This window comes from Anguilla rostrata, chromosome 14, assembly GCF_018555375.3.
Source record: "Anguilla rostrata isolate EN2019 chromosome 14, ASM1855537v3, whole genome shotgun sequence".
NCBI classification, from domain to species: Eukaryota; Metazoa; Chordata; class Actinopteri; order Anguilliformes; family Anguillidae; genus Anguilla; species Anguilla rostrata.
The window spans coordinates 4907771-4934564 of NC_057946.1; the positions used below are offsets into that span (position 1 = coordinate 4907771).

The 26794-nt window shown below is 47.7% G+C and overlaps 1 protein-coding gene across 4 annotated transcripts in view; it reads right to left on the bottom strand.

Moving 5' to 3' along the window:
- Window positions 1-26794, bottom strand: part of whrna (whirlin a) — a 91036-nt gene that overhangs the window by 17745 nt on the left and 46497 nt on the right. For 3 of the 4 annotated variants that reach the window (XM_064308016.1, XM_064308017.1, XM_064308019.1), the window contains 5 exons: window positions 25054-25179; window positions 18481-18752; window positions 16508-16544; window positions 4291-4503; window positions 1951-2172 (listed from right to left, as the gene is read on the bottom strand). In XM_064308016.1, the coding sequence (XP_064164086.1) occupies window positions 1951-2172; window positions 4291-4503; window positions 16508-16544; window positions 18481-18752; window positions 25054-25179 (870 nt within the window). The remainder of the gene's footprint in view (window positions 1-1950; window positions 2173-4290; window positions 4504-16507; window positions 16545-18480; window positions 18753-25053; window positions 25180-26794) is intronic. The other variant, XM_064308018.1, reaches the window with a different exon arrangement.

Sequence of the window (26794 nt, forward strand, 5' to 3'; positions counted from 1 at the left end):
CAAGCACAGCGGGAGTCAAGGGGGAGGAGAGAGGGGTGCGCACAAACACACACACATGCACATAAACGCACACACACACCAACATTTATATCCATGCTTACACACACACACACACACACACACACACAAGCGCACATAAACGTACACACACACCAACATGTATATCCATGCTTACACACACACACACACACACACAAGCGCACATAAACGTACACACACACCAACATGTATATCCATGCTTACACACACACACACACACACACACACACACAAGCGCACATAAACGCACACACACACCAACATGTATATCCATGCTTACACACACACACACACACACACACAAATGCACATAAACGCAAACACACACCAACATGTATATCCATGCTTACACACACACACACACACACTTGCACATACACCAACATGTATACCCATGCTCACGTATGCACACACACAAAAACACGCACGTACGCGCACATACACAGACATGCACGTACACGCACATAGACACACATGCACACACACACGCACACCAACATGTATACGCATGCTCTCTCTCTCTCACTCACACACACACACACAAAGTGCTCGTGCACATAAACACAAAGCGCATGCGCATGCCCGCACACACACACACACACACACACACAAAGCCACAAGGCTCACGCCCAGCAGGAGGGGAAAGAAATCAGCAGCACAGCAAACGCATTCTGTTTGGGGGGGAGGACGCCTACCTCCATCATATCTATCAACCACAGCAGTCTCTCCTGGGGAGGGGGGCGACAGGGACGGGGGGGGTGAGGATGACATCCTTTGTGATAGTGCAATGCGGTATAGACCCAATAAATGCCTTTTCCTCCTGTCTACTGGGGTCTGGACCTTGCTCCTTTAAAGCCAGCAGGAGACACTCATCCAGCTGTCAAGTTAAATAGCTCCCCTGCTGAGTGCTGCCTTCTCTATGACATAACATGCTGCCTTCTCATATTCCAGCATTCCCCTGTGATGCCACGTCCTTTGGGGCTAATGGACTTATACCAGGGCATTCAGTCAGACAGCAGCACAGAACAAACACAATCAGCAGTCAAACAGACAGACAGGGAGCAGCACAGTCCACAGCTAATCAGCCAGACAGTCACACAGACAGACAGGGAGCTGCACAGTCCACATCTAATCAGCCAGACAGTCACACAGACAGACAGGGAGCTGCACAGTCCACATCTAATCAGCCAGACAGTCAAACAGACAGACAGGGAGCTGCACAGTCCACATCTAATCAGCCAGACAGTCAAACAGACAGACAGGGAGCTGTACAGTCCACATCTAATCAGCCAGACAGTCAAATAGACATACAGGAAAAAGTACAGTCCACATCTAATCAGCCAGACAGTCAAATAGACAGACAGGGAGCTGCACAGTCCACATCTAATCAGCCAGACATTCTGCTAGGCAGACAGGGAGCTGCACAGTCCACATCTAATCAGCCAGACAGTCAAATAGACATACAGGAAAAAGTACAGTACACATCTAATCAGCCAGACAGTCAGCTAGACAGACAGGAAGAAGTACAGAACACATCGAATCAGCCAGACAGTTAGACAGGAAGCTGTACAGTCCACATCTAATCAGCCAGACAGTCAGCTAGACAGACAGGAAGAAGTACAGTACACATCTAATCAGCCAGACAGTCTGCTAGGCAGACAGGGAGCTGTACAGTCCACATCTAATCAGCCAGACAGTCAAATAGACATACAGGAAAAAGTACAGTACACATCGAATCAGCCAGACAGTTAGACAGGAAGCTGTACAGTCCACATCTAATCAGCCAGACAGTCAACTAGACAGACAGGAAGAAGTACAGAACACATCTAATCAGCCAGACAGTCAGCTAGACAGACAGGACAGAGTATAAACAGGCAGACAGATGGAGAGAAGGGTGTCAGGGTCTCCTACCCGCGCGGAGCTGAGGGTGGTGGAGGTCAGGTAGCTGGCGGAGGAGGTGAGGGTGTCGGGGTAGGAGACCACGGAGAAGGAGTCGTGGTTGTGGGGCAGGGCGGCGGCCACGCCCCCCTGCCGGGCCTTCAGAGCCTGGATCTCGCGGCGCAGCGCCAGCCCATCGAAGCGCTCCAGATCCTGGGGGGCCACCAGGGCCCGCACCTCGGACAGCAGGGAAAACTGGAGGAGGGAGGGAGGGAGGGAGGGATGGAGGGATCACCCGGCGGGAACTGGGATCACTCACAGTGAGGAACCATTTCAGTTCTCAGGGATAACTGGTCTCCCTCAGTTAGCGCTTGGGACCTGCGGTTCCTAAACTACAGATCAGGACCGGCCACTGGTAATGGACCAGGAGGGGGGTTGAGGGGGGGACTTGAACAAATTTGGAAAACAGTCACACTATCTGGACTAAACACTCCACTGCCTAGAGTGTGTGCAATTGTAACTGTCATATATTTTAAAACATGTGTCATATTTGACCATATTTTCAGTTGTATATTCAAGTGGTGTGAGTCACAGTACTCCATTCACTGAAGTGAGTCCTGAGCCTGGAAATTTTGAGAGTCGTGGTCTGGACTATACACTATCCATCCAGCAGGGGGCACAACCCGCTGGACACCAGAGCGACGTACAACACTTTGTTGTACGTCGCTCTGGATAAGAGCGTCTGCCAAATGCCTGTAATGTAATGTAATGTAACCCCTCATTTCACTAGGGGAGTCAGGCCATCGCCCAATGGGAAGGAATCAGTGATATAAAATGTACGCTGCACACACACACACACACACACACACACATACACACAGGTGGGCTTTGTCTGGTTTGAAGAGCATGAATTTAGCGTGTGTTGGTATGAGTTCTTTTTATGAACACGTCTGTGAGAGATATCTGTAAGAGACTGGTCCATAACGTTCGCTCGTGTGGCAGTTACTTGGGTGAGTGCAGATTGATTTGCGCTCTCCTCAACCAGAATGAGCATCTGCGCTTGACGGACCCATTAGGCTGGTGGATAATTGTCCAGAAGTTTCCAAAAATCAAGCTTAAATCTTGGAAAAAAAAAAAAAAAACCTCATTAATGCCCACGTCCTCCCCAGTCTTGTGCTTACTCATTATCCATAGCCGGCCCCACACACTACATTTCCAAAATGACATGGACACCCCTTCTAATTAGTGGTTTCTGCTATTTCAGCCACACCCATTGCTAACGGATGCATAAAATCAAGCATACAGCCATGCGATCTCCACTGACAAACATTGCCAGTAGAATGGGTTGTACCGAAGAGCTCAGTGACTTTCAAAGTGGCACTGTCATAGGATGCCACCTTTTCAACAAGTCAGTTTCAAATTTCTGCCCAGCTAGACCTGCCCCAGTCAACTGTAAGTGCTGCTATTGTGAAGTGGAAACGTCTAGGAACGTCTAGGAAATACAGCTCAGCTCAGCCACGAAGCGGTAGGCCACACAAGCTCACAAAACAGGACCGCCAAGCGCTGAAGCGTGTAGTGTGTAAAAATCATCTGTCCTTGGCTGCAACAGTCACTACATAGTTCCAAAGAACGTCAGCACAAGAACTGTTCGTCAAAAGCTTCAGGAAACAGGTTTCCATGGTTGAACAACTGTACACAAGCTTAAGATCACCATGCGCAATGCCAAGCGTCGGCTGGAGTGGTGTAAAGAACACTGCCATTGGACTCTGGAGCAGTGGAAATGCGTTCTCTGGAGTGATGAATCACACTTCACTGGCTGGCAGTCTGACGGATGAATCTCGGTTTGGCAGAATGCATAATGCAAATTGTACTGGCCCAAATATTGCCAACTCTAAAGTTTGGTGGAGGACAAATAAAAGTCTGGGGCTGTTTTTCATGGTTTGGGCTTGGCTCCTTAGTTCCAGTGAATGGAATTGCTTAATGCTACAGCATACAGTCACATTCTAGAGAATTGTACACTTCCAACTTTGTGGCAACAGTTGGCACAGGTGATTCAGGATTCACCTTGGAGTAGGTGATTTGTGACGCCCCTTGGCACAGGTGATTCAGAACTCACCCAACCTGCTTGATTTGGGACTCACCCGCATGGGTGATTCTTGACCCCCCTTATGTGGGTGATTTGGGACTCTCCTTGGCATGGGTGAACCAGGACTACATTCCTATGTGATTGTTTCGGGACTCACTTGACACGAGAGATTTGCGAGTCACCTTCACATGGGTGATTCAGGTCTCACCTTCACATGGATGATCTGTAACTCCCCTAGGCATCGGTGATTTGTGGACTCACCTAGGTGAGGGAGATTCGTGACTCACCTTGGCGTGGGTATTCAGCAGCTCGAACAGCGCCATGACCAGAGACTCCACCCCAATATGGCCGTCCCTGTACTCCTCCAGGTAGTAGCCCATGGTCTGCCGCTCCGCTTCCGTCAGCAGGTGGCGCGCCTGCTCCTCCAGCAGGGCCCGGGGCGGGGTCACCAGACTGGAAAGGGTCACCTGCGAGCCGGCCACGCCCTTATAGAACACTGGCTGAGGAAGGAATGAAGGAGGGCAAGGGGCAAAGGAGGGCAGAGGGGGAACGGGGGGTGGGGAGAGAGGGAAAGAGAAGGAAAAGAAGGAGTGAGAGGGAGAATAAAGGAAGGGCAGAGAGGATCGAGTGAGGAAGAGGGTAAAGAGGGGAGTGGAAGGATGGAGGGCGAGGGTGAAGAGGAGGAGCAGACAGAGAAGGAAAGGAGGAATGGGAAGACAGTAGGGAAGGGGAAGGGGGAAGAGATGGTGAATAGGATTGAAAAAGGGATGAAGCAGGCAAGGAAGAAGAGAGAAGCTCAGAGGTTGAGAAAAAGCAGGATGAGGAAGAGGAAGGGAAACAGAGATGTAAAGAAGAGATGAAAGGAAGTGAGGGCAGAGGAGAAGAAGGGGAAAAAGACAGAGGAGGAGACAGCGTCATGTTTAATATCATTTTACAACACAGATCCTGTGGGTGTGAAGAGCCACAAGCCTCAGTCTGCACGCCTGTTCTCAGCTTCAGCAGGGCAGTCTAGTAGGACACCACCACGTGGCTGATCCAGCTCTGCTAGCTCAGACAGGCCAATCAAACAGGCCAATCAGACAGGCTCACATGCATGCTCCCTGAATAAAACACTTTAGGACCAGCATTTGGTTACTTTTAAAATGGCCAACTAAATACTCTCCCTGTGTTTCCGTTTGAAAATGCAATTTATCTGAGCCAAACAGAAATCTTGAAGTCAATCTGAAGTCGCAATCAGGTGAAAGGCTCGCTTGATAAGTGGGGGGGGGGGGGGGGTGCTGATTAATTAGCCTGATAGGCCCACGGTGCCCTTTAAGAGCAAATCAGACCCTGAGCCCAGCGGGGCTCCCCGCTGATAAACAGCATTCATCAGCACCCGTTACCTGAGGCTACAACCAGCCACCGGTCTCTGGTCTCTACACACTCTCTCACTCACTCACTCCACTCACCACTCACTCACTCACTCACTCACCCACCACCACTCACTCACTCACTCACTCACTCACTCACTCACTCACTCACTCACTCACCACACTCACACTCACACTCACACTCACACTCACACTCACACTCACCTACACTCACACTCACACTCACCTCACACTCTCACTCACTCCTCACACTCACATCACACACACACACACACACACACACACACACACACACACACACACACACACACACACATGCTCACGCTCTCTCACACACACACACGCAGACATAGACACGGTCTCACCCTGTGCACGCACATGTACACACAGATACATACTCACAGGCATACTGTACACACTCACATGCACACAACCGCAAACAGACACAGTCTCATATTCAGGGACACACACACGCGCGCACACACACAGATTATCTGTTTCTCAAACCAAGCAGCTCTTTTCAAAATTGGCTCATTAATCAAAGTAAGCACTTCAGAGCCATCAACCAGAGGGCTAGAGAGGAGGGATTCTCCCCTGGACCCGACTGCGTCACCCTCCAAACACACCCCCCCACCCCCCCACCCTGCTCCCTGCACCATCCTGTCCCATCCTGGCTGCACCAAGGTCGACACAAGCAGAGCCCTGTCAAAGAGCCAAGACACTGCGAATCTGCAGAAAAAGACACTTTGATTCAGAGCCTGTTAATATGCTGCTTTGTACATTGGGATTCTAGGATTTATTTATGCTAATTTATTTTTATGCTCAGTTTAACCCATTTTAATTTTATTTTCTTCTGCAAGCGGAATACACAACTTCCACTAGAGCCCAGTGCCTTAGCAGGATGAGCCACCCAGCAGTGGCATTAAGAGTGTCCGTGGTTTAATTACACCAGAGGTGCCAGAATGCAGTCATGGAGGGCCACAGTGCCTGCTGACACTGCACCCCTGAATTACACCCACAATTAATCTATCAGCTCTTATTAAAAAAAATATATTTTCAGCTGTGACCCTGGCCCCCAAACAATGCATTTGGTCCCCATTTCCAGTGAGACCCATTGCCATGAAGATTGACAGTCACAGACATACAAATACAGTTTAGAAGACTTTATTAAACCAGAACAAAGTTCTCAGTTTATGACAACTGATTCATGTTGATGGATGGAAACAAAATGGTGGATACAAAAAAAGAGCCTTCATGGCGAGTGAGGGGGGGGACACTGGGAGCCACAGAAAGAGGAGGGGTGGGTTTTCCACCGGATCGGGAAAATCGATATTCCATAAGGAGCACGCAGGCTGTATCTGACCTTGAGTAAAAACCGGCCCAAACGATGCCCCTGAAATAACTCGGCTGAAAACGCACCACGGGAGCAAAATGGAGAACGTCTGACTGGGAAGGCGATGGCGCACGAAACATGGCCAGATCTCTGTACAAACAAACATCCAGGGCTTCACATTGTGCAGCGAAACAATATTACTCATGTAAGAATGGTCTTCACAAAGACCTATTTCTGTGCAGTAGTTAAATGACAACATAGTGCTTATCTGTAAAAAAAAAAATAAAAAAAAAGCATGTTACTTACAATGGCATACACATCCATAAAGGGCATTAAACAAGATATGTTTTTGGAAACTGCATTGCTTCATACTGTCACACCAGTGTTTATTCTTACTGTTTGATTCAAAATTACATTCAAGAGTCACTTTTTAATTATTGCAAAGGCCAATCAGTCGGAAGGCTAATCACCTAAATTAATGTTTGTACTGAAGAAGAAATAACTAAAATTAGCATTTAGCTGTAAGTGGAAACTAAAAAGGGCAAAATGTTATTGGACCCAGGACTGCATTACTTACTTCCAAAAGAGAAATTACAGGCTGACTTCCTGTCACAGTGATTACAGCCTACCTCCCCGACCTCTCCCGGTAAGAGCGAATGAGAGAATTAAAACAGGCTCCAGTGTAGATCAGCGCAGAGCGCGTACTGGAGTGTGAACGCATAAACAAACCACAGCAGCAGCTGTTTATTAGCAGCACTTCCATACGCCGGCGCGCTACGTTCTGATGCGCCTGCATTTTTTCGAGGACGCGGAGAGAGCTCATTTCCAAACACTTGACTTTTTCCGAATGTTTGATGAAAACAACAGAGCACTCAAACCCACCTAAGGTTGGTAATTTTGTGTCACGCTTGCTGAAGGCGCAGCTGGAAACCTGGTCTACCGCTCCACCAGGCAGACACTAAAGGCAGGTCTCATTAGCACTAGCACACTGACTAAAGGCTGAGCCTATTAGCACTAGCACACTGACTAAAGGCGAGCTATTGAAGCACTGACTAAGGCTGAGCTATTAGCACTAGCACTGACTAAAGGCTGAGCCTATTAGCACTAGCACACTGACTAAAGGCTGAGCCTATTAGCACTAGACACTGAAAAAGGCTGAGCTATGCACTAGCACATGACTAAGAGGCTTGCACAGCACACTATAAGCGAGCCTATTAGCACTAGCACACTGACTAAAGGCTGAGCCTATTAGCACTAGCACACTGACTAAAGGCTGAGCCTATTGCACAGCACATAAGGCTGGCTATTAGCACTAGCACACTGACTAAAGGCTGAGCCTATTAGCACTAGCACACTGACTAAAGGCTGAGCCTATTAGCACTAGCACACTGACTAAAGGCTGAGCCTATTAGCACTAGCACACTGACTAAAGGCTGAGCCTATTAGCACTAGCACACTGACTAAAGGCTGAGCCTATTAGCACTAGTCAGACTAAAGGCTGAGCTATTAGCACTAGACACTATAAAGGCTGAGCCTATTAGTAGCGCACGATAAAGGCTGAGCCATTAGACACAGACTAAAGGCTGAGCCTATTAGCACTAGCACACTGACTAAAGGCTGAGCCTATTAGCACTAGCGCACGACTAAAGGCTGGTTAGCATAGCCATGCGCTAGCTTTTAGCACTAGCACACTGACTAAAGGCTGAGCCTATTAGCTAGCCAACTAAGGCTGACTTTGACTATCAACTAATGGTTTTCTTACCAAATACTGGGAGAAATAATGTGTGACAACGAACACAGATTCTAGAAAACACTGGGATGAAGATTCCCATCCTTGTTAGTTGTTGCAATCAGATGTTTGACATGAAGTATTTTCCCCTTTAAAAATCACCGGAAATTATAATTCCACAGCTATTCCTTAAAAAAATGGATACCAATCTCCTAACAATGCTTAGTGCTGTACATCCACTCACACGATTTCTCTGCAATATAGTCCTCAGGGCCTTTTAAACAAGGCTGAAACATTGTCATTTCCTCAGTTTGTAGGACTTGCATAAAGTTGAATATATAAACTTGAGAACACAGGATTTCTCTAGTCAAAAATAGAACCAAATCAGCTGTGAAACAAACAACGGGGAAATGAGTGAGCACACGATGGACCGGACTGTAAGTCTCAAACACTAAGGCAGAATGATTAATTGACGCAGAAACCTGAAGATTAATTAATCAAGCGGATTTATCGATATAAGCATTAAGGGAAACTGATAATCCAGCTGCACAACATGGACCACTAAATAAATTGGTAGCTGCCAGCCTTTCTATATCTCAGAGTCATTGGAAATTTATATCCCCGAGCCGCCACCGGGCCCACGTGCACCTGAGTGTGAAATCTCACAGAGAATCTGACTGAGCAAACGCGTGCCTCTGGAAAGAGCCAAGCACATTCACGCACGCTTCCACACGCTCACACGTGGATGTACCAGACACACACACACACACACACACACACACACACACACATACATCCATAGACACACTACACAACACTATATCTACTTATCAACCAACACACATAAATATATCACATACACATAATCACTTTACATTTTATCTACTGTTATTACTGTGTTGTTTTATCTAAGGTTTTTTTCTTTATTAATTGTGTCCTGTAGATTGATTTGTGCCTGACGCCCTGTTTATGGCAATAAAACTGAACTTTGAGAGAGAGAGAGAGAGAGAGAGAGAGAGAGAGAGAGAGATGTATTTGAGCATCCAAGGTTGATATGTATTCCTGTTTGAATGACAATAAGAGAAAGTGACCTAATTTCTTTCTCACCACGAACAGTGGGGCTGGATGTGACCGTGACTCAGTCGATATCGCCCCAGTGACCCGGTTGCCCCGCCAGCGCTTTTATGGGTTACCACCCGTCCCGTCCCCCCACCCACCCACCCACCCACCCACAGGCAGGGCACAGGGCCCAGTCCGGATCTTTAAAATCCGTCCGTGGCACAGTTCAGCGTCCACGTTTTATTTTTGGCTGGACCGCAACAGCGGGGCCAGCCCTACAAAGGCGAATGTCTGTGACTGAGTGAGTGACTGAGTGATGAAGTTACACCATTGGTCGGCCGAGTTATGAAATCACGCCATTGGTCGGCCGGATCACGTGTCTGGTCAGGTCCAGCCATACACTAGGTTTTAACCTGGTTTCCATTTGTAGCAGCCCGGCCGAGCTGCAGGAGATTAGCCAACATCGCCTGGCGCCGGCGGCGGCGGCGTGGATGAGACAGGCGCCTCTCTTAGCGGCAGCACAAACTGGATTACAGCCTTATCCGCCGCCGCGCTCAGCCACCTCACACCACACAGTACACAGAAGCACGGCGATGTTCGTTCAGAGAAGTAACTGCGGGAGGTACAGGCTCGTGTCATCTCTCTCTCTCTTTCTCTTTCTCTCCCTCTCTCTCATACATACTGAATACAATACATAAACAAACGCACTAACGCATGTACACGTATGCGCACACCCATGCGCACGCAAGTATACGTACGCCTGCATGCACACATATGTACACATTATAGATTCTATGTATGCATTATGGATATGTGTAGATATAGAATATATAAACATACACATACACAGACGTACACAAGCACGCACATGCATACAAACACGCGCACAAATATACACACGTGAGCCCTGATGTGGGAATGTGAAAGGGTGAAATAAATAACACCATCATAACAACAGCTTCACATTCACATCCCAACAACGCAGCTGAAAACCGCAGCACTGTGGTACTGGGCTGCTGGCTGGGAGGGAGTGAGGAGGTCTTAGTAGCCGATAGCGTGTAGCACCGTTTCTCAGCTCAGCCGTGCCGGGACAGCGGAGACCTGGCCGAGGGCAGACGGCACTGCGTGGGATTCTGGGATACATGTCAGACTCAGGAGGACACTCTGCGTCGCACACAGATTCTGAAACCCCCAAAACCTGGGCCCTGTCTGAGTCACTACATCAAAACCTTCAGTTACAGAACCTGAAGTGTGTGTGTGTGTGTGTGTGTGTGTGTGTGAGCCTGTGTGTGCGTCAAAGTGAGGGTGTTCGTTTGCCACAAGGTGAAATATTCATTGTGGTCCGTGAGATCAGTAATCAGTCGCAGGGATCTGTGTTTTCATGGTGCTTATTAATCAACAAAAATGGAGGAAATTCGAGGAGCTGAGCCCACTCATCAGTATTCATGAAGGAGCCTTAGGATCCTCGCATATAATAAGAGAATTCACTGCTATTATTAGTGCTCCTGTGTGAAAGAGTGAGAGAATGCATGTCCCTTTTCAGTGAGTCATCAATACACAGAGAGAAGTGGAGTTTAGTGGGTTTTTACACAGTATTTTAGAGGTGAACTGGAGGTTATTTATTTGAAAAATCTACCAAATATTTAACCAAATATTTTATAGACAATATACATGGACTCATGCATAAAATATATGTGTATTTTAAAACATTAACCATAATAATTTCACTAATACTGAGAACAAAATTTAACATTCTCTTGCGTATTGGTTACTCACTGGTTTTGCTGAAAACCCTAATTGATATGCAGAAATTGTACAAGTATCTTGTGAAGGAGACAGGCTAATACAGACTGACTTACACAAGTGACATATTACACATTAAAAACAAAAGCCATTTTCTGCAGTGATTAAGGTGAAAGGTAAATAGCAGTCCCCCCACCAAGGATTCAAACCAGCAACCTGAGTTACAAGGTCAGAGATCATTATTAGCCACTACACCACACACTGTGAGGATATCGTAAATGCAGACCAGCCCAAGGAGTGGATCAGTTTTGTTACGTCTGGACGGGTGGCTGAGAGAGATGCAGATCTGGATAGAGTCCGTGATTACAGCTGGGCAGTGTGACCTCCTCTCAATTAGCCTAATTTGCTGTAATTGAAATGACGGAGAGAGACGGAGAGGTGCAAGGGCTTTTGGATCGTTAAGACGGCTAAACAAAATCCGCACAGGTGTTGTGCAGCAGAAGAATCGCAATGAAGCAGTAAGACCGGCGGTCGATGAGTGCTGATTACACAAACCTTCCAGTGCAAATCAGGATTTAAACAATATTTGTTTTCCCCCTTTTTCTCCAGATTTGGAATGCGCAATTTTATTCACCAGCCGTGTTCCGCACTGCAAACTGCGAATTCAGGAGAACAAAGACAAGCATGTGCTGTCCTCCAAAACACATCAACCTCCATTTTCATACTGCAGTCTACAAGTTGATCTTGTGTACAACAACTACAGCAACAACTACAACTACTACTACTACTACTATTACAACTATTACTGCAACTACTACTTGGAGAGGGGTGTCTTCAAAGTTTCAGACCATCTCTGTAAGTACTGAGGCAACATGGGACTTATCCTGCCTTGTCCTTTTTGCCTAATTTGTTCCAGATTTACACTTGCTTAACCATTTCTTTCTGAATTTATTCCTGTTTAGTCTTACCATTTGACATGGAATTGTCCTATGAACTTCAGCTTAAAATGAACAGACCCCAACCATGACATGCACTGACATTCATTGACCATTGCTAATTTTCTCAACCTGCTAGCCTCACAGGTCAGGTCTATAGCCTTACAGTGCAATGAGCCTGACCAGGTCGCTCCTAAACGCATGGCACTATGAGCTTGGCAACGTTACTCATGATATTACAGTACTATGTATTACTACTAGTATTAAGCCCACCCAAGATCCTTCTTCTGATCAACCATGACCTTGTGTAGGTGGTGCTCCAACTGGAGGTGGCGATTCAAGCCAACTCAGCCACTGACCTACAACCCAATGCTGGTTATTGGAACATAATGGAACCAGTCAAATTTCAGGAAAACCTCACAAAGTCACAGAAACCTCTCCTTCCGTTCTCCTCTCATGACAGAGCAGCTGCGATGGAGACCATCGATCTGCTGAACGAGTTTTCTCCGCAGGTACATAAATCACCATGTCCACAGTACCTCCACCATCGCGTGTCAGCCGTTTCCTGCGATCCCCCCACCTCATTTCCACTATCCACATTTCGTTGTTACTCATCTCTTCCCCGTCTTTTGTGATATTCAAAACGTGGGGGTTCAAAGGCCCTGGTCAAGTGTGACCCAGACTCCAAGTCCAAGTTCAAACACTCAGAATGTCTGGAAGCCAAATTCCACCACTTCTCAATAAAACATCTTTTGTGAGGATAGTTTTTTTTTATATACGTATGTAAAAATATATCATGACTTTGCCGATAGGAATGCCATTCATTTAACAGTGTTCATTTAGCAACTTAGTAACATTTGCAGTGTACGTTAACCACATAGCAGCTATTCCCAGAAGTAATATATATGGGACAAGGGGTGTTCGCTAAAGGACGGTCCAGTTTTGAATGAAATACTGGATTGTCCTGGCTGATGTGGCACTGTTGATGCCCTTACAGTAGCCACATACCAGTGGCAGTATGGCTCAAGATTTATTTCAAATAAATATATGCAACACACAGCTGTATTATGTGCAGTTGCTATCAAACACAGGCCCTGGCTGAAGCAGTACTTCTTTGGCTAGCAGGTGCTCCCTGTCTTGACCAACTCACTGTTGCTTCTCATCAACAGCTCTGATGTCAGAAAAAAAACCTTTTTAGCTGACCATTATACAGAATTAAACAACATGCATAAAAACTACAGTACGTATATTATATTTCTGTTTCATTACATTTTCTCTGTCTGTCAGTCTATCTGTCTCACACACAGACACACAAACACACACACAAAAGCACATCTGAGTCGGACACAGATGAAAAGCACTCGAGTGAGAAGCAGAGAGGGAGGCTGTGGCGTGTGTGTCTGAGCGTATCAAATACTGAGCAGCTAATGGGTGTGTGTGCGTGCGAGAGTGTGTGTGTGCGTGTGTGTGTGTGTAAGAGAGAGAGAAATACAGACACAGGGAGGCATATGAAACGCTAAGACAGTGCCACTCTGGGAACCGCAGACAGCACTCAGAGCTGGGCCAATGAGAGAGGGGAACAGGAGGGGGCACCCAAACGCTACTCACGCTACATCCGAAAAGCAATCTCCCGACACCCCCGCCGCCACGCTTCTTCCTTTTGGACACCCTGTCCTCCCCCATCCGCCACGCCTCTCCATCATCATCCTCCCCTGCTTATTTTTTGCTCTCTCTATAGAAAGGTTGGCCATTATCTGTCTGTGGAGTTTCGCGCGTTTAATAAAAGGCAATCAAAGTGTCTCTGTCTCCGAAGAAGGTTGGTTGGCGTGACAATGCGGAACCTGAACCCTCAATTATACGTGACTCCATCCCTCTCTCCCCCTCCCAAACCTACCCAAAACTCAACCACTGCCTGCACACACTTCCTATCTCTCTCTCTCTCTCTCTCTGCCCTTCCCTCCCTCTGCCAGAAGCTGTGTGCCATCCTTCCTGTCACTGCCTGGAATAGCATTACTCCTGCTGGAGAGACACTCCGGAGGGTGCCTGTGTGCTTTTAGAGCTCCCTGCAGCCCCCCTCACCCCACCCCACCTTGCCAGCCTCTGTCCTTTCAGCACGCTGAGCTTGAAGGGACAGTTACCCCCTCCACCCCCCACCACCCCCGCATGCACACACCGACAACAGCCCTCTCCAACTGGGTGCCAGGCTGAAACTGCAGTCCCAGCATCTCTCTCTCTGTCTCTCTCTCTCTCTCTCTCTCGCTCTTTAGGGCCGTCCAGCTGGGCAGTGTGGTATGACTTCGTCATGCTGGGAGGCAGGAAGACTCAAGTGACCTTCAAGCGGACAATCTGCACTTTAACCGCATGTGAACTATCTGATTAAGAATCTAAAATTGTGGAGTACAGAGGCAAGTCAAGCGGGGGAAGTCTTTGTCCCAAACATTATGGAGCTCACACAGTATATATATATATATACACATACACAGTATGCGCGCACACACATAGTATACGCGCACACACACACACTCACACACACACACACACACAAAGAAACGCAGAGCAAATACACAGACAGAAACACAAGCACACACGCATACAGACAGCCGGCCCCGTGCACGTTCCCCTCGGCTGACCCCGGTCCCGGGACGCTGGTGCTAACGCTGTAAATACGGGCGAGCCCCCAGAGGCACCGGCGCTGCCGGCGGGACAGACAACCGGAGCCGCTCTCTGTTCCGTAAACGCCCGGCGGCCGTCTGAGGAGACCACCGCCCACGCCCCCGCTCTCCAGCGGGAGAACCGTCTGCTTCCCGCCTGCCCCTCAGAACTTCAGCACCACTGAGACACAGCTTGCTCAGACACAGTGTAAGACATACGGCTCAGACACAATGTAACAGCTAGCACAGTAACACAACTGGCACACTGCAACACAGCTAGCTCAGACACAGTGTAACATAGTTAGCTCAGACACACTGTAACATAGCTAGCTCAGACACACCGTAACATAGTTAGCTCAGACACACTGTAACATAGCTAGCTCAGACACACTGTAACATAGCTAGCTCAGACACACTGTAACACAGCTAGCTCAGACACACTGCAACACAGCTAGCTCGGACACACTGTAACATAGTTAGCTCAGACACACTGTAACACAGCTAGCTCAGACACACTGTAACATAGTTAGCTCAGACACACTGTAACACAGCTAGCTCAGACACACTGTAACATAGTTAGCTCAGACACACTGTAACATAGTTAGCTCAGACACACTGTAACATAGTTAGCTCAGACACACTGTAACATAGCTAGCTCAGACACACTGTAACATAGCTAGCTCAGACACACTGTAACATAGCTAGCTCAGACACACTGTAACACAGCTAGCTCAGACACACTGTAACATAATTAGCTCAGACACACCGTAACATAGTTAGCTCAGACACACTGTAACATAGTTAGCACAGGCACACTAACATAGTTAGCTCAGACACACTGTAACGTAGTTAGCTCAGACACACCGTAACATAGCTAGCTCAGACACACCGTAACATAGTTAGCTCAGACACACTGTAACATAGCTAGCTCAGACACACTGTAACATAGCTAGCTCAGACACACTGTAACATAGCTAGCTCAGACACACTGTAACATAGTTAGCTCAGACACACTGTAACATAGTTAGCTCAGACACACTGCAACACAGCTAGCTCAGACACACTGTAACATAGTTAGCTCAGACACACCGTAACATAGTTATCTCAGACACACTGCAACACAGCTAGCTCAGACACACTGTAACATAGTTAGCTCAGACACACTGTAACATAATTAGCTCAGACACACTGTAACATAGTTAGCTCAGACACACTGTAACATAGCTAGCTCAGACACACTGTAACATAGCTAGCTCAGACACACTGCAACACAGCTAGCTCAGACACACTGTAACATAGTTAGCTCAGGCACACTGTAACATAGTTAGCTCAGACACACTGTAACATAGCTAGCTCAGACACACTTCAACAGCTAGCACAGGATCACAGTAACACAGCTAGCTAAAGGACACGGGTCACGAAGGGGGCTGCTGGCCACAGTTGACAGTGACTCTCCATCAGGACATGCCAGCAGTCCAGGGCCCACTCAGAACAAGGGCATTAGCAGGGTGCCCTACACAGCACAACAAGGGCATTTACTCCACAGGTATATATCGACACACAGCAGCCCCACAGTGAGAGCATTTACTCCACAGGTATATATCGACACACAGCAGCCCCACAGTGAGAGCATTTACTCTACAGGTATATATATCGACACACAGCAGGGCCTAGCCTTCCTCACCTTCCCCGATGCCGAGGCCCCCTGGTCCAAAGGCAGCCTGTGGGACACAGAGACAAACACAAGGACACAAAGGCTCATTTCCGCAGCATCACGCTGAAGATAAGCACTGTGGTCATTTCTGTACATGCAGGTGGCGCACATACTGTACGTACACACACACACACACACACACACACACAAACAAATACAGATTCTCACACATTCATGCAGACTCTCACATACGTGCACCACGCACAAACGCATGCACACACAACAAGCATGACTATTAAAAGCTGCACCGAAATGACCAGAGTTTGTAAAACCTCCTCTTCAATCTGTTAATGCCAACATTATCTCAGACGGTGTTGTCCAAAGCCACTCTCACCAAAAAAAAACTCCATATCAGCCATGCTAAATGGCCCCACATAACTTGGACAGATTATGTGACAGTGTTCAAATATCATTATTTAGACTGAAAGCCAGTTCGAGCATCAGTGTCACTCCGGCTGTCTAGCTGGCAAACTGTGATTATGAGCGTGTCGCCTCTGAGCACTTCAGCCGAGAGCTTAGCGCTAAAAGGCGAACTTGGCGTCGGTCTTAAGTGGCACACGGAAGAAGGATAAAAACATAGGAGACCGGGATCCCACACAGATGGGGTTAAAAGTGCTGAGGTGGATTTTGAAGGGGGAGGATTTCCCTTCCTTTGTCTGACGAGCTGCAGCTAATGTGACCTTTTACGGGCAATGATCGAGTACCAGACATGACAAAAACACAGACTTAAGGGCTTTGCCTCCCACATCTCAATGTGGCACTGACACTGGGGTACTGACAAAGGAAGTGCAGATACTTTCTGAATGCAATAGCACCATACATAATGACACTACAAAACATGCATATACATACATACAAAACCACACATAATAATACTAATAATAATAATAAGATATAGATAAGATATACTTTTATTGAACCCCGTGGGGTAATTTGTCCTCTGCATTTGACCCATCCTAGTTACTTAGGGGCAGTGGGCAGCCACAGTGCAGCGCCCGGGGACCAACTCCAGTTCTGAGGCCAGTGCCTTGGTCAAGGGCACCTGCAGGAGCGCACCTAACATGCATCCACATATAATAATAATAATAATAATTCCTTAGAAAAGTGTTCAAACTACTTCACCATAAGGACAATGTGCCAAACTTTCAAAAACAAATTGCGTCAAAGTTCCTCTGTAACATCCAAAAATTCAGGCGTCATGGAGGAAAATCTGCTCAGACTAAACCTGAAGGATAACCTCTCACCGCTCACGTTTCAGACACCATGTCGTGCGCTGCGTACTTCCGAATACAACAGCGCGAAACGTCAGGCATTCAAACTAACGTTGCGTATTAGGCTCGGCGTCGAAGTGGCCCCCGGGCGCTCCTCACCAGGAAACGGGCCAAGCTTCACACAACGCTCCGTCTCCCTGGCAAACATCCAGCTAAACGTTTATTCAGAAAACAAAATTTAAAAACAACTCAAACGAAAAAGGCTATTTGTACCAAGTTTCTGAGGTGCAAGGTCACACTTTAGATAGATTTCCCCTGTGCTGCTTGGAGTAATAAAACATATGGTGAGTGTCTTTAATGGAATCTATATCCTGAGCTGTATTCCTGGCAGTGGTGACAAATCTTTAGTGTCGAAAGTTCCAGAAAAACTGCCCACTAAATGATGCTTTTGGTGAAAAGAAGTTACTAAAGGGTAGAGCTAGACATTATTCAGAGGACTGTCACAGACACACAGACACACACACACGTCACAGAGACACACACAGAAACCCCCGCACACATACACACACTGTCACACACACACACACACACATACACACTGTCACACACACACACACAGACACACAAACACACTCACACTGCACACACACACACACACACATACAGACACACACACTCTCACACACACACACACACACACACACAGTCACACACACGCACACAGGCTCTCACCCCGCCACGCTGCTGCTGGCCGAGCTCTCTGCGATCTGGGAGCTGGTGATCCACTTGGTCTCCCCCACGACGGTGCGCGCGTGCGGCAGCCGGCCCACGTCCTTCACCGTCATCATCAGGTGGCGCGAGGACTTGAGCACGCGCACAGCCTCGTCGTGCGGGATGCCCAGGAAGCTCCGCCCGTTTACCTCCAGGATCTGGTCCCCCACCTGGGGGAGGGGCGGCGGGGCAGAGAGAGGAGAGGGTGTGTGGAGAGGGACGGACAGTATGGGCTGGTTACAGCAACGCAGGGACACGGGGGGACAGAGTGGGGCCAGAAGAGCATAGCAGCAGTTAACACAGGTTAAAACACACACACACACTCAGTCACACTCACTCACTCACTCACTCACTCACTCACTCACTCACTCACTCACTCACTCACTCACTCACTCACTCACTCACTCACTCACTCACTCACTCACTCACTCACTCACTCACTCACTCACTCACTCACTCACAAACATACTCACTCACTCACTCACTCACTCACACACTCACACTTACACATGCACACACTCACTCACTCACTCACACGCACACACACTGTCAGCAACACCACACCTTTTTCCAATCAGGAAGCTTAAGTGCTCCACATGTTCTAACATCAAGCTCTCCTATTGGCTCAATGGTTAAACACTGTCTGCTGACTAATTACCAGGTTTCTAACATGTGGGGGTTGACAGTTGCTGAGGGGGTGACGGCTTCACGTGCTCAAGACTTGACCAGCCAGAAAAAAGATTTCAGGGGCAGACGTGATTGGCCGACTAAAGCAAGCTCCGCCTGCACGGGCCTGAGAACCTCTCTGGCATTCCAAAAACAATCTCATTTGTGGAGAGCTGACCCCCACATCTGACCTCTCCATAAGATTAACCGGGCAAGACAAAGCAGCTTTCTTCTGGATCGATGTCTGCAGTCTCTCCTCTCTGCCAAAGATATGTGTGGAGTAACTGACTGCAGGGCGGCGTGCGACAATATTAACATTGGCACATGAATCCGAATGAAAAAAACTCATTTGAAGAAAAAAAGCTGTTATTTCAGACAATGAATAAATCAATAACAGACAACAGCCGTTACTTTTTGGAGTTTGTGCTGCATTTTTTCCCCCGACCCGAACTTCCGAACTTTTCAAGCGACCTGTGATTGGTGCTTTTTTTTTCCCCTCAGCTGGGCAATCAGCCCGGCTGCAGCTCGTTAAATGGAGGTTAAACTCCTTCCCCCCCGTAGCCCGAAAATTACTGAGTGCAGGAGACTGAGTGCATGCAGACTGAACCGACTCTACATCCCCCGAGTTCCAGCCCCACCGCCCCCACCGCCCCCACCGCCCCCACCCCCTCCCCCAGCTTCTGAAGAGCGTATGTGGTATAAATACATAAACAGGCAAAGGTTCTGCTCATTTCCAAGTCTGCAACAAACACCAGTCGCAACACAGCACCAGACTTCTTGATCCTCCTTCTGGACCCAGCTGCCAGCCTCGGTGTTAGATCGACCTTGATGTACACGCGAAAAAGGATAATTAAGAGGGGAAAACAACTGGTACTTATCAGTTTGTCTTTCTTTGAGATAAATGTCCTTCCTCCTACTCCCTCCATTAAAAGCCACTATGTGAAGTGCAGTATAAAAGAGTTTTTAGTGCACTTCATCTTCTCAAGGGCCATTTCTACACGGGCCAGTTGGATGCTGGGTAATAATTCCATATTTTGATCATTTTTATCCGCACTTCAATAGCTCAGACGGCTCCGTGTGCTAAAGTGGAGCTCAGCCACATTCGATAAGGATATGCTCGATCCCCAGGGTTAATGTAGTGGAGGAAATAGAAGTTTTTTCTTCACTTCTTTCCTATCAAAAAGAAAAATGGGTGGAAAGGTGGGGATTAGTTTAAACCACTCAATATACAAAACAGCTGTAGCGCAAATATGAAGCTAAATATGCATTTTGTTTAATGAGGCCAAAATATAATCTAACGATGTACTGACATTCTGTCACTTTAACAAAAAAAAAAGTCTTTATTTAAATAAGTTCTATCGACAGTTTGCTATGCCGGTGGACGTGCCTTTACTGCAAGAGACAGATATGTGCCGAGATGCCACTCATTCACTGAGATCTGCCGTCTCAAAATTCAGCTTTTGTATTCCCCTGCACCAAAATCCCCCTCCTCGCCTCTCCCGAAACCCCGAACCCCAGCTGCAAGTCGTTCTTGCGTAAAAAGATTGACTTTTTTCATTTTTTTTTTTTTTTTTAAGAGAAAGCGTGAGCCAGAGCAGCGTTTTCAGGGCCAAGCTCTGGCCTGGACTCCCAGTTAACGGGCCGTATAACTTTATTGGGCCATCAGGCCAATTAGTGCATGAGCGCATCGCTCTGCAACACCGACACGGAGCAGTGATGCGTTCGCTGACACGCACCAATGGGAGGCAGCGAGGCGCGGTGTGTGTGTGTGTGTGTGTGCGTGCGCCTGCATTTGTGTATGAACGTGCATGCATGTGCATGTGCATGTGCATCAGAGAGCGCATGTTTGTGAGAACGCGTGCGTCCGTGTGCATGAGCGCACAACCTAAACAAGGTAAAGCACTTAGAACGTGCATTTTACACGTTATGGGGGGTTTGGAGGAGTGCGCGTGATTCAGCAGGAGTGCCCTCTGGAAGGGAGCAGTGATACAGGAGCACTGGAAATTTCCAATTAGAGAGGGGACATTATCTCCAGAGGGGTCTGGGCTACAGCGGCGTCCAGTCTGTCAGCCCGAATTATCCCCAGGCAGCCCCTGTGTACACGGTGCTAACTGACCCAGGATCAGGGCTACGAAGAGACGACAGTAAATCAATGGTAAGCACTGAAGGCAGGCCAGAAACGCGCACAACTTAACAGAGAAAGGAAAGCGGATACACACAGAGCAGTAAACTCACTGCTCTTTGTCCTCTCCCCCTTCTCTCCCAGTACCGAACGGCCGATTCCTGCCCGCACTGCAACGCTCATCAAAACGGTTTAAAAAGTAATAGAGAACGAAGACCAGTGAACTTCACCAGGGGCACTCAAGCGTCTAATGAAGCTCATTATCCAAATTAACAAAAACAATTCCCCCACCGCTGCCGAACATCTTTGTTTTCTTTCACAGGCACTCGCCCAATGGAAACACGCACACACACGCACACACACACACTCAACTCCGTTCGAACAGAAACTTTAGTAATTACAGTCCGTTTTCCCCACGGCTCTCTGATGCTGCCGGTTTCCTGAAAAAAAGGAAGCTAGCGGGGGCCTTTAGTTCTGCATTCCACACCAGCCAGAAAGCTTGAGCAAAGAATTAAAAAAAAAAAAAACAAGGCATCAAGCCGGATCGATTATTCACATCTAATTCCAGCCCACGCAGGTGAAGCCAATCCCCCTCTTCCGACTGCGAGTTAAAAGGAGGAGCTCGAGGGGGGTGACGAGGTGATTGGTGGGGAAAAACAGGGCTTGCTCGTCTGTCACTCTTTTTAAGCTCCTTGGACTAATCACAGAGCAACTGAACCATTCGCACACCCACCAATTTGCAAGCACAGTGTCAAGGCAACACTCTAAAATAGATGGATGGATAAATAAATAAATAAATAAGTGGGAAATTTATTTACATAACAAAATACAGCATGGTGCATCGTAAGCATAACTCAGTATCTCCGTAGGGTGCGTTTTCCTGAACGGTACTACTTCTAAGCCTCACATGTTTATCTTTACAAGCTACAGAATCTGGGGGTGGGGGTGGGCGGGCAGTTGGACTGGTAACAAATACCTCGCTGCCACTGTATTGGCCATCACAGAGATTCCGTGAGGGGAGGGCCAATAGTTTTTTTTTTACTTTCTCCGGAGACAGAAAAAAGCGTTAACCTTGAGATTTATCCGCGTTTGTTATCAGAGCGCGCGCGAACAGTATCCTCCGGCTGTGTCGTCACTCGATTAACTCAAGGCTTCTTTCTTTAACAGACCCCAGCTGCGCATCGATTCAAACCTCTCGGTTGCTCCTCTGCTGCTTGAGCAGTGTGTCATTTTAAACACAGACATAACCCCGTGACCGCGAAGCGTACTGAAATGCCGAAGGGATTATACAATGCAATGCAGAAGTAAAAAAAAAAATATCGCATATAATCCACCTCTTTAAAGAGATGTTAATACAGTGTCCTCCGGCCTAAATGGCAGTCTGGTCGATACACACACACACATATATATATATATATATATAATTTACAAACCACGTGGGTATTAAATTGTGTCCAATAGGTTGCACCTGTAAAAATAATTAAAAAACGTATTTCCTTTTGTGTCAAGCGAGCGACGTTTCTAGCCCAACTCGATTTGCGCTTGGGAGCTAGCTGTGTTCAAACTCAAATAACCGCATGCGTCCCTCTGTCCCAAAGCCGGGGGGGCAGCGAGCACCGACAGCGGGGGAGCGCGTGGAGAGAAAACGGACATTCGGCGGCTCTAATGGCACGATCACTCACTGTGTCGGATCGGCCGGCTTTCGGCCCCGTGCCCAGCCCTGCCCGAATATTACCGAGCGCCGCATTATCCAGGAAAACAGTTTTTTTCCCTTCCCCCGCAACCATATAAACAGGCTCGGAGGGACCATTACGCGCACCGAGGCGGAACATTGAAAAGGGGCGCGTTCTGAAAAATCTCCGAAATAACGCGCATTAGTCAGGAGAGCGTTTCTTTCGCGCATTTTCCCTCCTTTCCCCCGGCCGCCTGCGAGACGGCTGAAAAGCGTGTCCGACGCTGCCGAATTGGATTCCGCCCCGGCTGTGTGTGTGCGCTCTCTGCGTGGCCGCAAACACACACCGGCGTCGTCTGTCAGATGCGCCGCCCGCCTTCTGCCCAGCCAGGTGTCCCATAATGCATCATTCATCTTCCCGTCAACACAACAACGGCCAAACGTCAAGAGGAATTTTAATCTTTCATGCGGCTATTTTTCAACTTTCTTTTTTTTTGTTGTCGTTGCTGTTTCGGTATCTGGCCCTGACGGCGAATCAGAGGCACTTCAATCTGCCCATTTCAAAGACTCGATGGCGTCACATAATGAACCATGTAGCATGTTATTAAAAACTCATCCATAAACTGACAAGAACCGCAGGAATCCAACTGCAAACAATGTAAATGTTATTGAAAAAAAAAACAATATTCGGTGAAATAGTTATACTGAGCAGAAAAACACAGGACAAGAGTTAACTGAATTTCCCTTCGTTGCTTTAGTAACTCATTTAATATCTGGACAATTTCACAAACAGCAAAAATTATGTTGTGAATATGAAAAAATACCGAAACCCATCATTTGATTCTCAAATTAGGGAAGAAATTCCTCAGTGGTGTGATTAAATCAGAGCAATAGCAAGGCTGAGGCCAAATATTTAAGTGTGTTTTTCCAAACAGCCAACAAAGACTGATATATGTGCTAAAGCTTAACATTCTTTCATTCACCAGGGACATGAGTCACACTGAGGCAGGCAGACAGACTGAAGACAGAGAGACAGGTATAAGGTATATAGGGGCGACATAGCTCAGGAGGTAAGACCGATTGTCTGGCAGTTGGAGGGTTGCCGGTTCAAACCTCGCCCTGGGCATGTCGAAGTGTCCTTGAGCAAGACACCTAACCCCTAACTGCTCTGGCGAATGAGAGGCATCAATTGTAAAGCGCTTTGGATAAAAGCGCTATATAAATGCAGTCCATTTACCATTTACCATAAATCAGTGACAGAGAGACAGGTATAAGATCAGTGACAGAGAGACAGGTATAAGATCAGTGACAGGAAGACAGGTGAGCAGCATTTACGCTCCCCGTGACTTTGCTCATTTTCAGTGTCTCGCTCCGTCTCGCTGCGTGCTTCAGGAAGGTCAACAGTGTCCCGCGCAGCGATCAGTAACCTGGCTCTGAGGCCCTCAACGGGACGTCCTGCTGATCCGACGGCACGAAATTCCAGACGCCCAATGAGACGAGGCGAGACTCGAACCCCGCGCTGAACCCCCTGCTCTAAGGGCACGGCCTGCAGGGCTTAGCAGAGCGACAGGACGCCCCCGCAGCCAATGGGACGCCCCGTCCGTGCCGATGACAGCGACAGATGCACGGGCTCCCCACAGGTCAGACTGCCTGATAAAAGGCACACATTCATGCACACACACACACACACACACGCACGCACAGATACATGCGCGCGCGCACACACACACACACATTCATGCACACACACACACACACACACGCACGCACAGATACATGCGCGCGCGCACACACACACACACACATTCATGCACACACACACACACACAGACGCACGCACAGATACATGCGCATACGCACACATACACATGCATGCACACACACAGGCACACACACATACGCACATGCACGCACGCACACACACACAGACAGACAATCTTTCACAGGCTCTCCTGTGATTCATTATTCATAGCTGAATTTGCAGGTGCTCCGCAGAGGCCAGGTGGCTGTGAGAGGGGGGAGAGAAACGAGCAGCAGGGGGCGGAGTCAGGGGCGTGGTTAGGGGCGGTCCTACCTTCAGCCCTCCGCACTCTGCCGCAGAGCCCCGGTCCACCCCGGTGATGTAGATGCCCAGGGAGTACTCAGCCCCGCCTCTGATCATCAGCCCCAGAGATCGGCCATCGTCCAGGACCAGGTTCACCTGGGGAGCAGATCCACACGCACCCTGGAGTTACAGTATGCACTGCAGGGGACACACACGCACGCTCGCACGCACGCACGCACCCACGCACGCTCGCACGCACGCTCGCACGCACGCACACATTATGTCCATACTGTATGACTGCATGGCTGTTCGAGTGTCTTGTGACTTCTTGTTGTCCTTGTTGGCCATTTTAACCCGGCCTACTAAAGCATGGCTACCAACGGCTAACGCCAAAGCCAGAGTGAAATACGAAGGTGGGAGGCACTCAGAGGCAAAAATGCTTTTCTCTCTTTTAAACGTTCTCCTTTGTTCTGCATTCAGTATGAACAGAGCGGTGCAATAAAACACCCATCGTTTCAACCGAAACCTCTCTCACCCCTTTTCTGTTAAAACCACAGCCAGAACAGCTGTGCAGCTGATGTTTACTGTCGCCAAGTCAACCAGCCAGCTGCTGCCATTGCATGACCAGAAGGTAGGCTATACAATGGACTGGACTCGGAAAGATTTTTTATTGTCCGATTTTTTATTTTTATGAATGGCTTGCACAGTGCAGCAACCTAATCTATCTCTTCAGTACAGGCTGAACTTTTCGGTTCTGTTTTACATCCCAAATCGCAATTCATATTTTCTTACACAGTTTGGGTGTAAACACCTCGAATCAACTCCACCGGCGTCTGAAACGGTAGGATATGCTCTTGTTGCTTTATGTCCCACTTGACTAATGCGAGCGGAGTAGCGAGCGATATCTGCAACCTGAAGATACACTGCAGCTTCATTAGCCCTCCCAAGATTCAGATGCAAATGAGTGTGTGGGCAGACAAAAAGAAACAGCAGCCAGCCGCTTTCCTCCAAGCATTCATGTGCAAGGTACTGTGGGATAGCTATGTGGCCACGGCACCTGTAGATGAGAGCCTATCAACATTTAGGGGCACTCCGTAAAGCACTGTCGCTATTTCAAGTGAGAAAGCAGTTGTCAGTGTTTAGAAATGACATGAGGATGGAGTCCTGCTGAAATAATGAGACAAGAGGAAGAAAGAAAAAGGTTTTAGAATTAAATCAGGGGCTTAACTTCAGGTGTCTTTTTCATATTTGCATGGATTATATATAATAAACATAATCAAACCTACTCACAATGATAGCAGGCACTGGGTTTGTGGCTACACAAATAAAACAATTTCATACAATAGTTCCTGGTTTGAAGGGTGTGTGCTAAGATGAGAAAGGGGAAAAATTCCCAACAAAATCTTCAAAGCCAGTTTTCTAAAAAAAAACAGTGTTTTGCAAAAACACGATATTCAAACAGTCACATCTTCAGAAATAGTTACTCAGTGCCATCAAAGGACACCTCATCTGCAGCTCTTATTCTGTACTTTAACACAAGATGATAATGAAAAAATGTAATTCTGAAACATGCATCTGAAGTATTGTATACGTTTGGTCGCACACGCACACACACACACACACACACACACACACACACGGTTTCATCAAAGCAATTTTTGGTCAAGAAAACATTTCCCGATCAAGGCGACAGGAGGCCTCAGCCGCAGATCATTACACGCCGATGCGCTTCGTTTGAGGCATTTTCATTTGTCTGATCTTCCATTATACA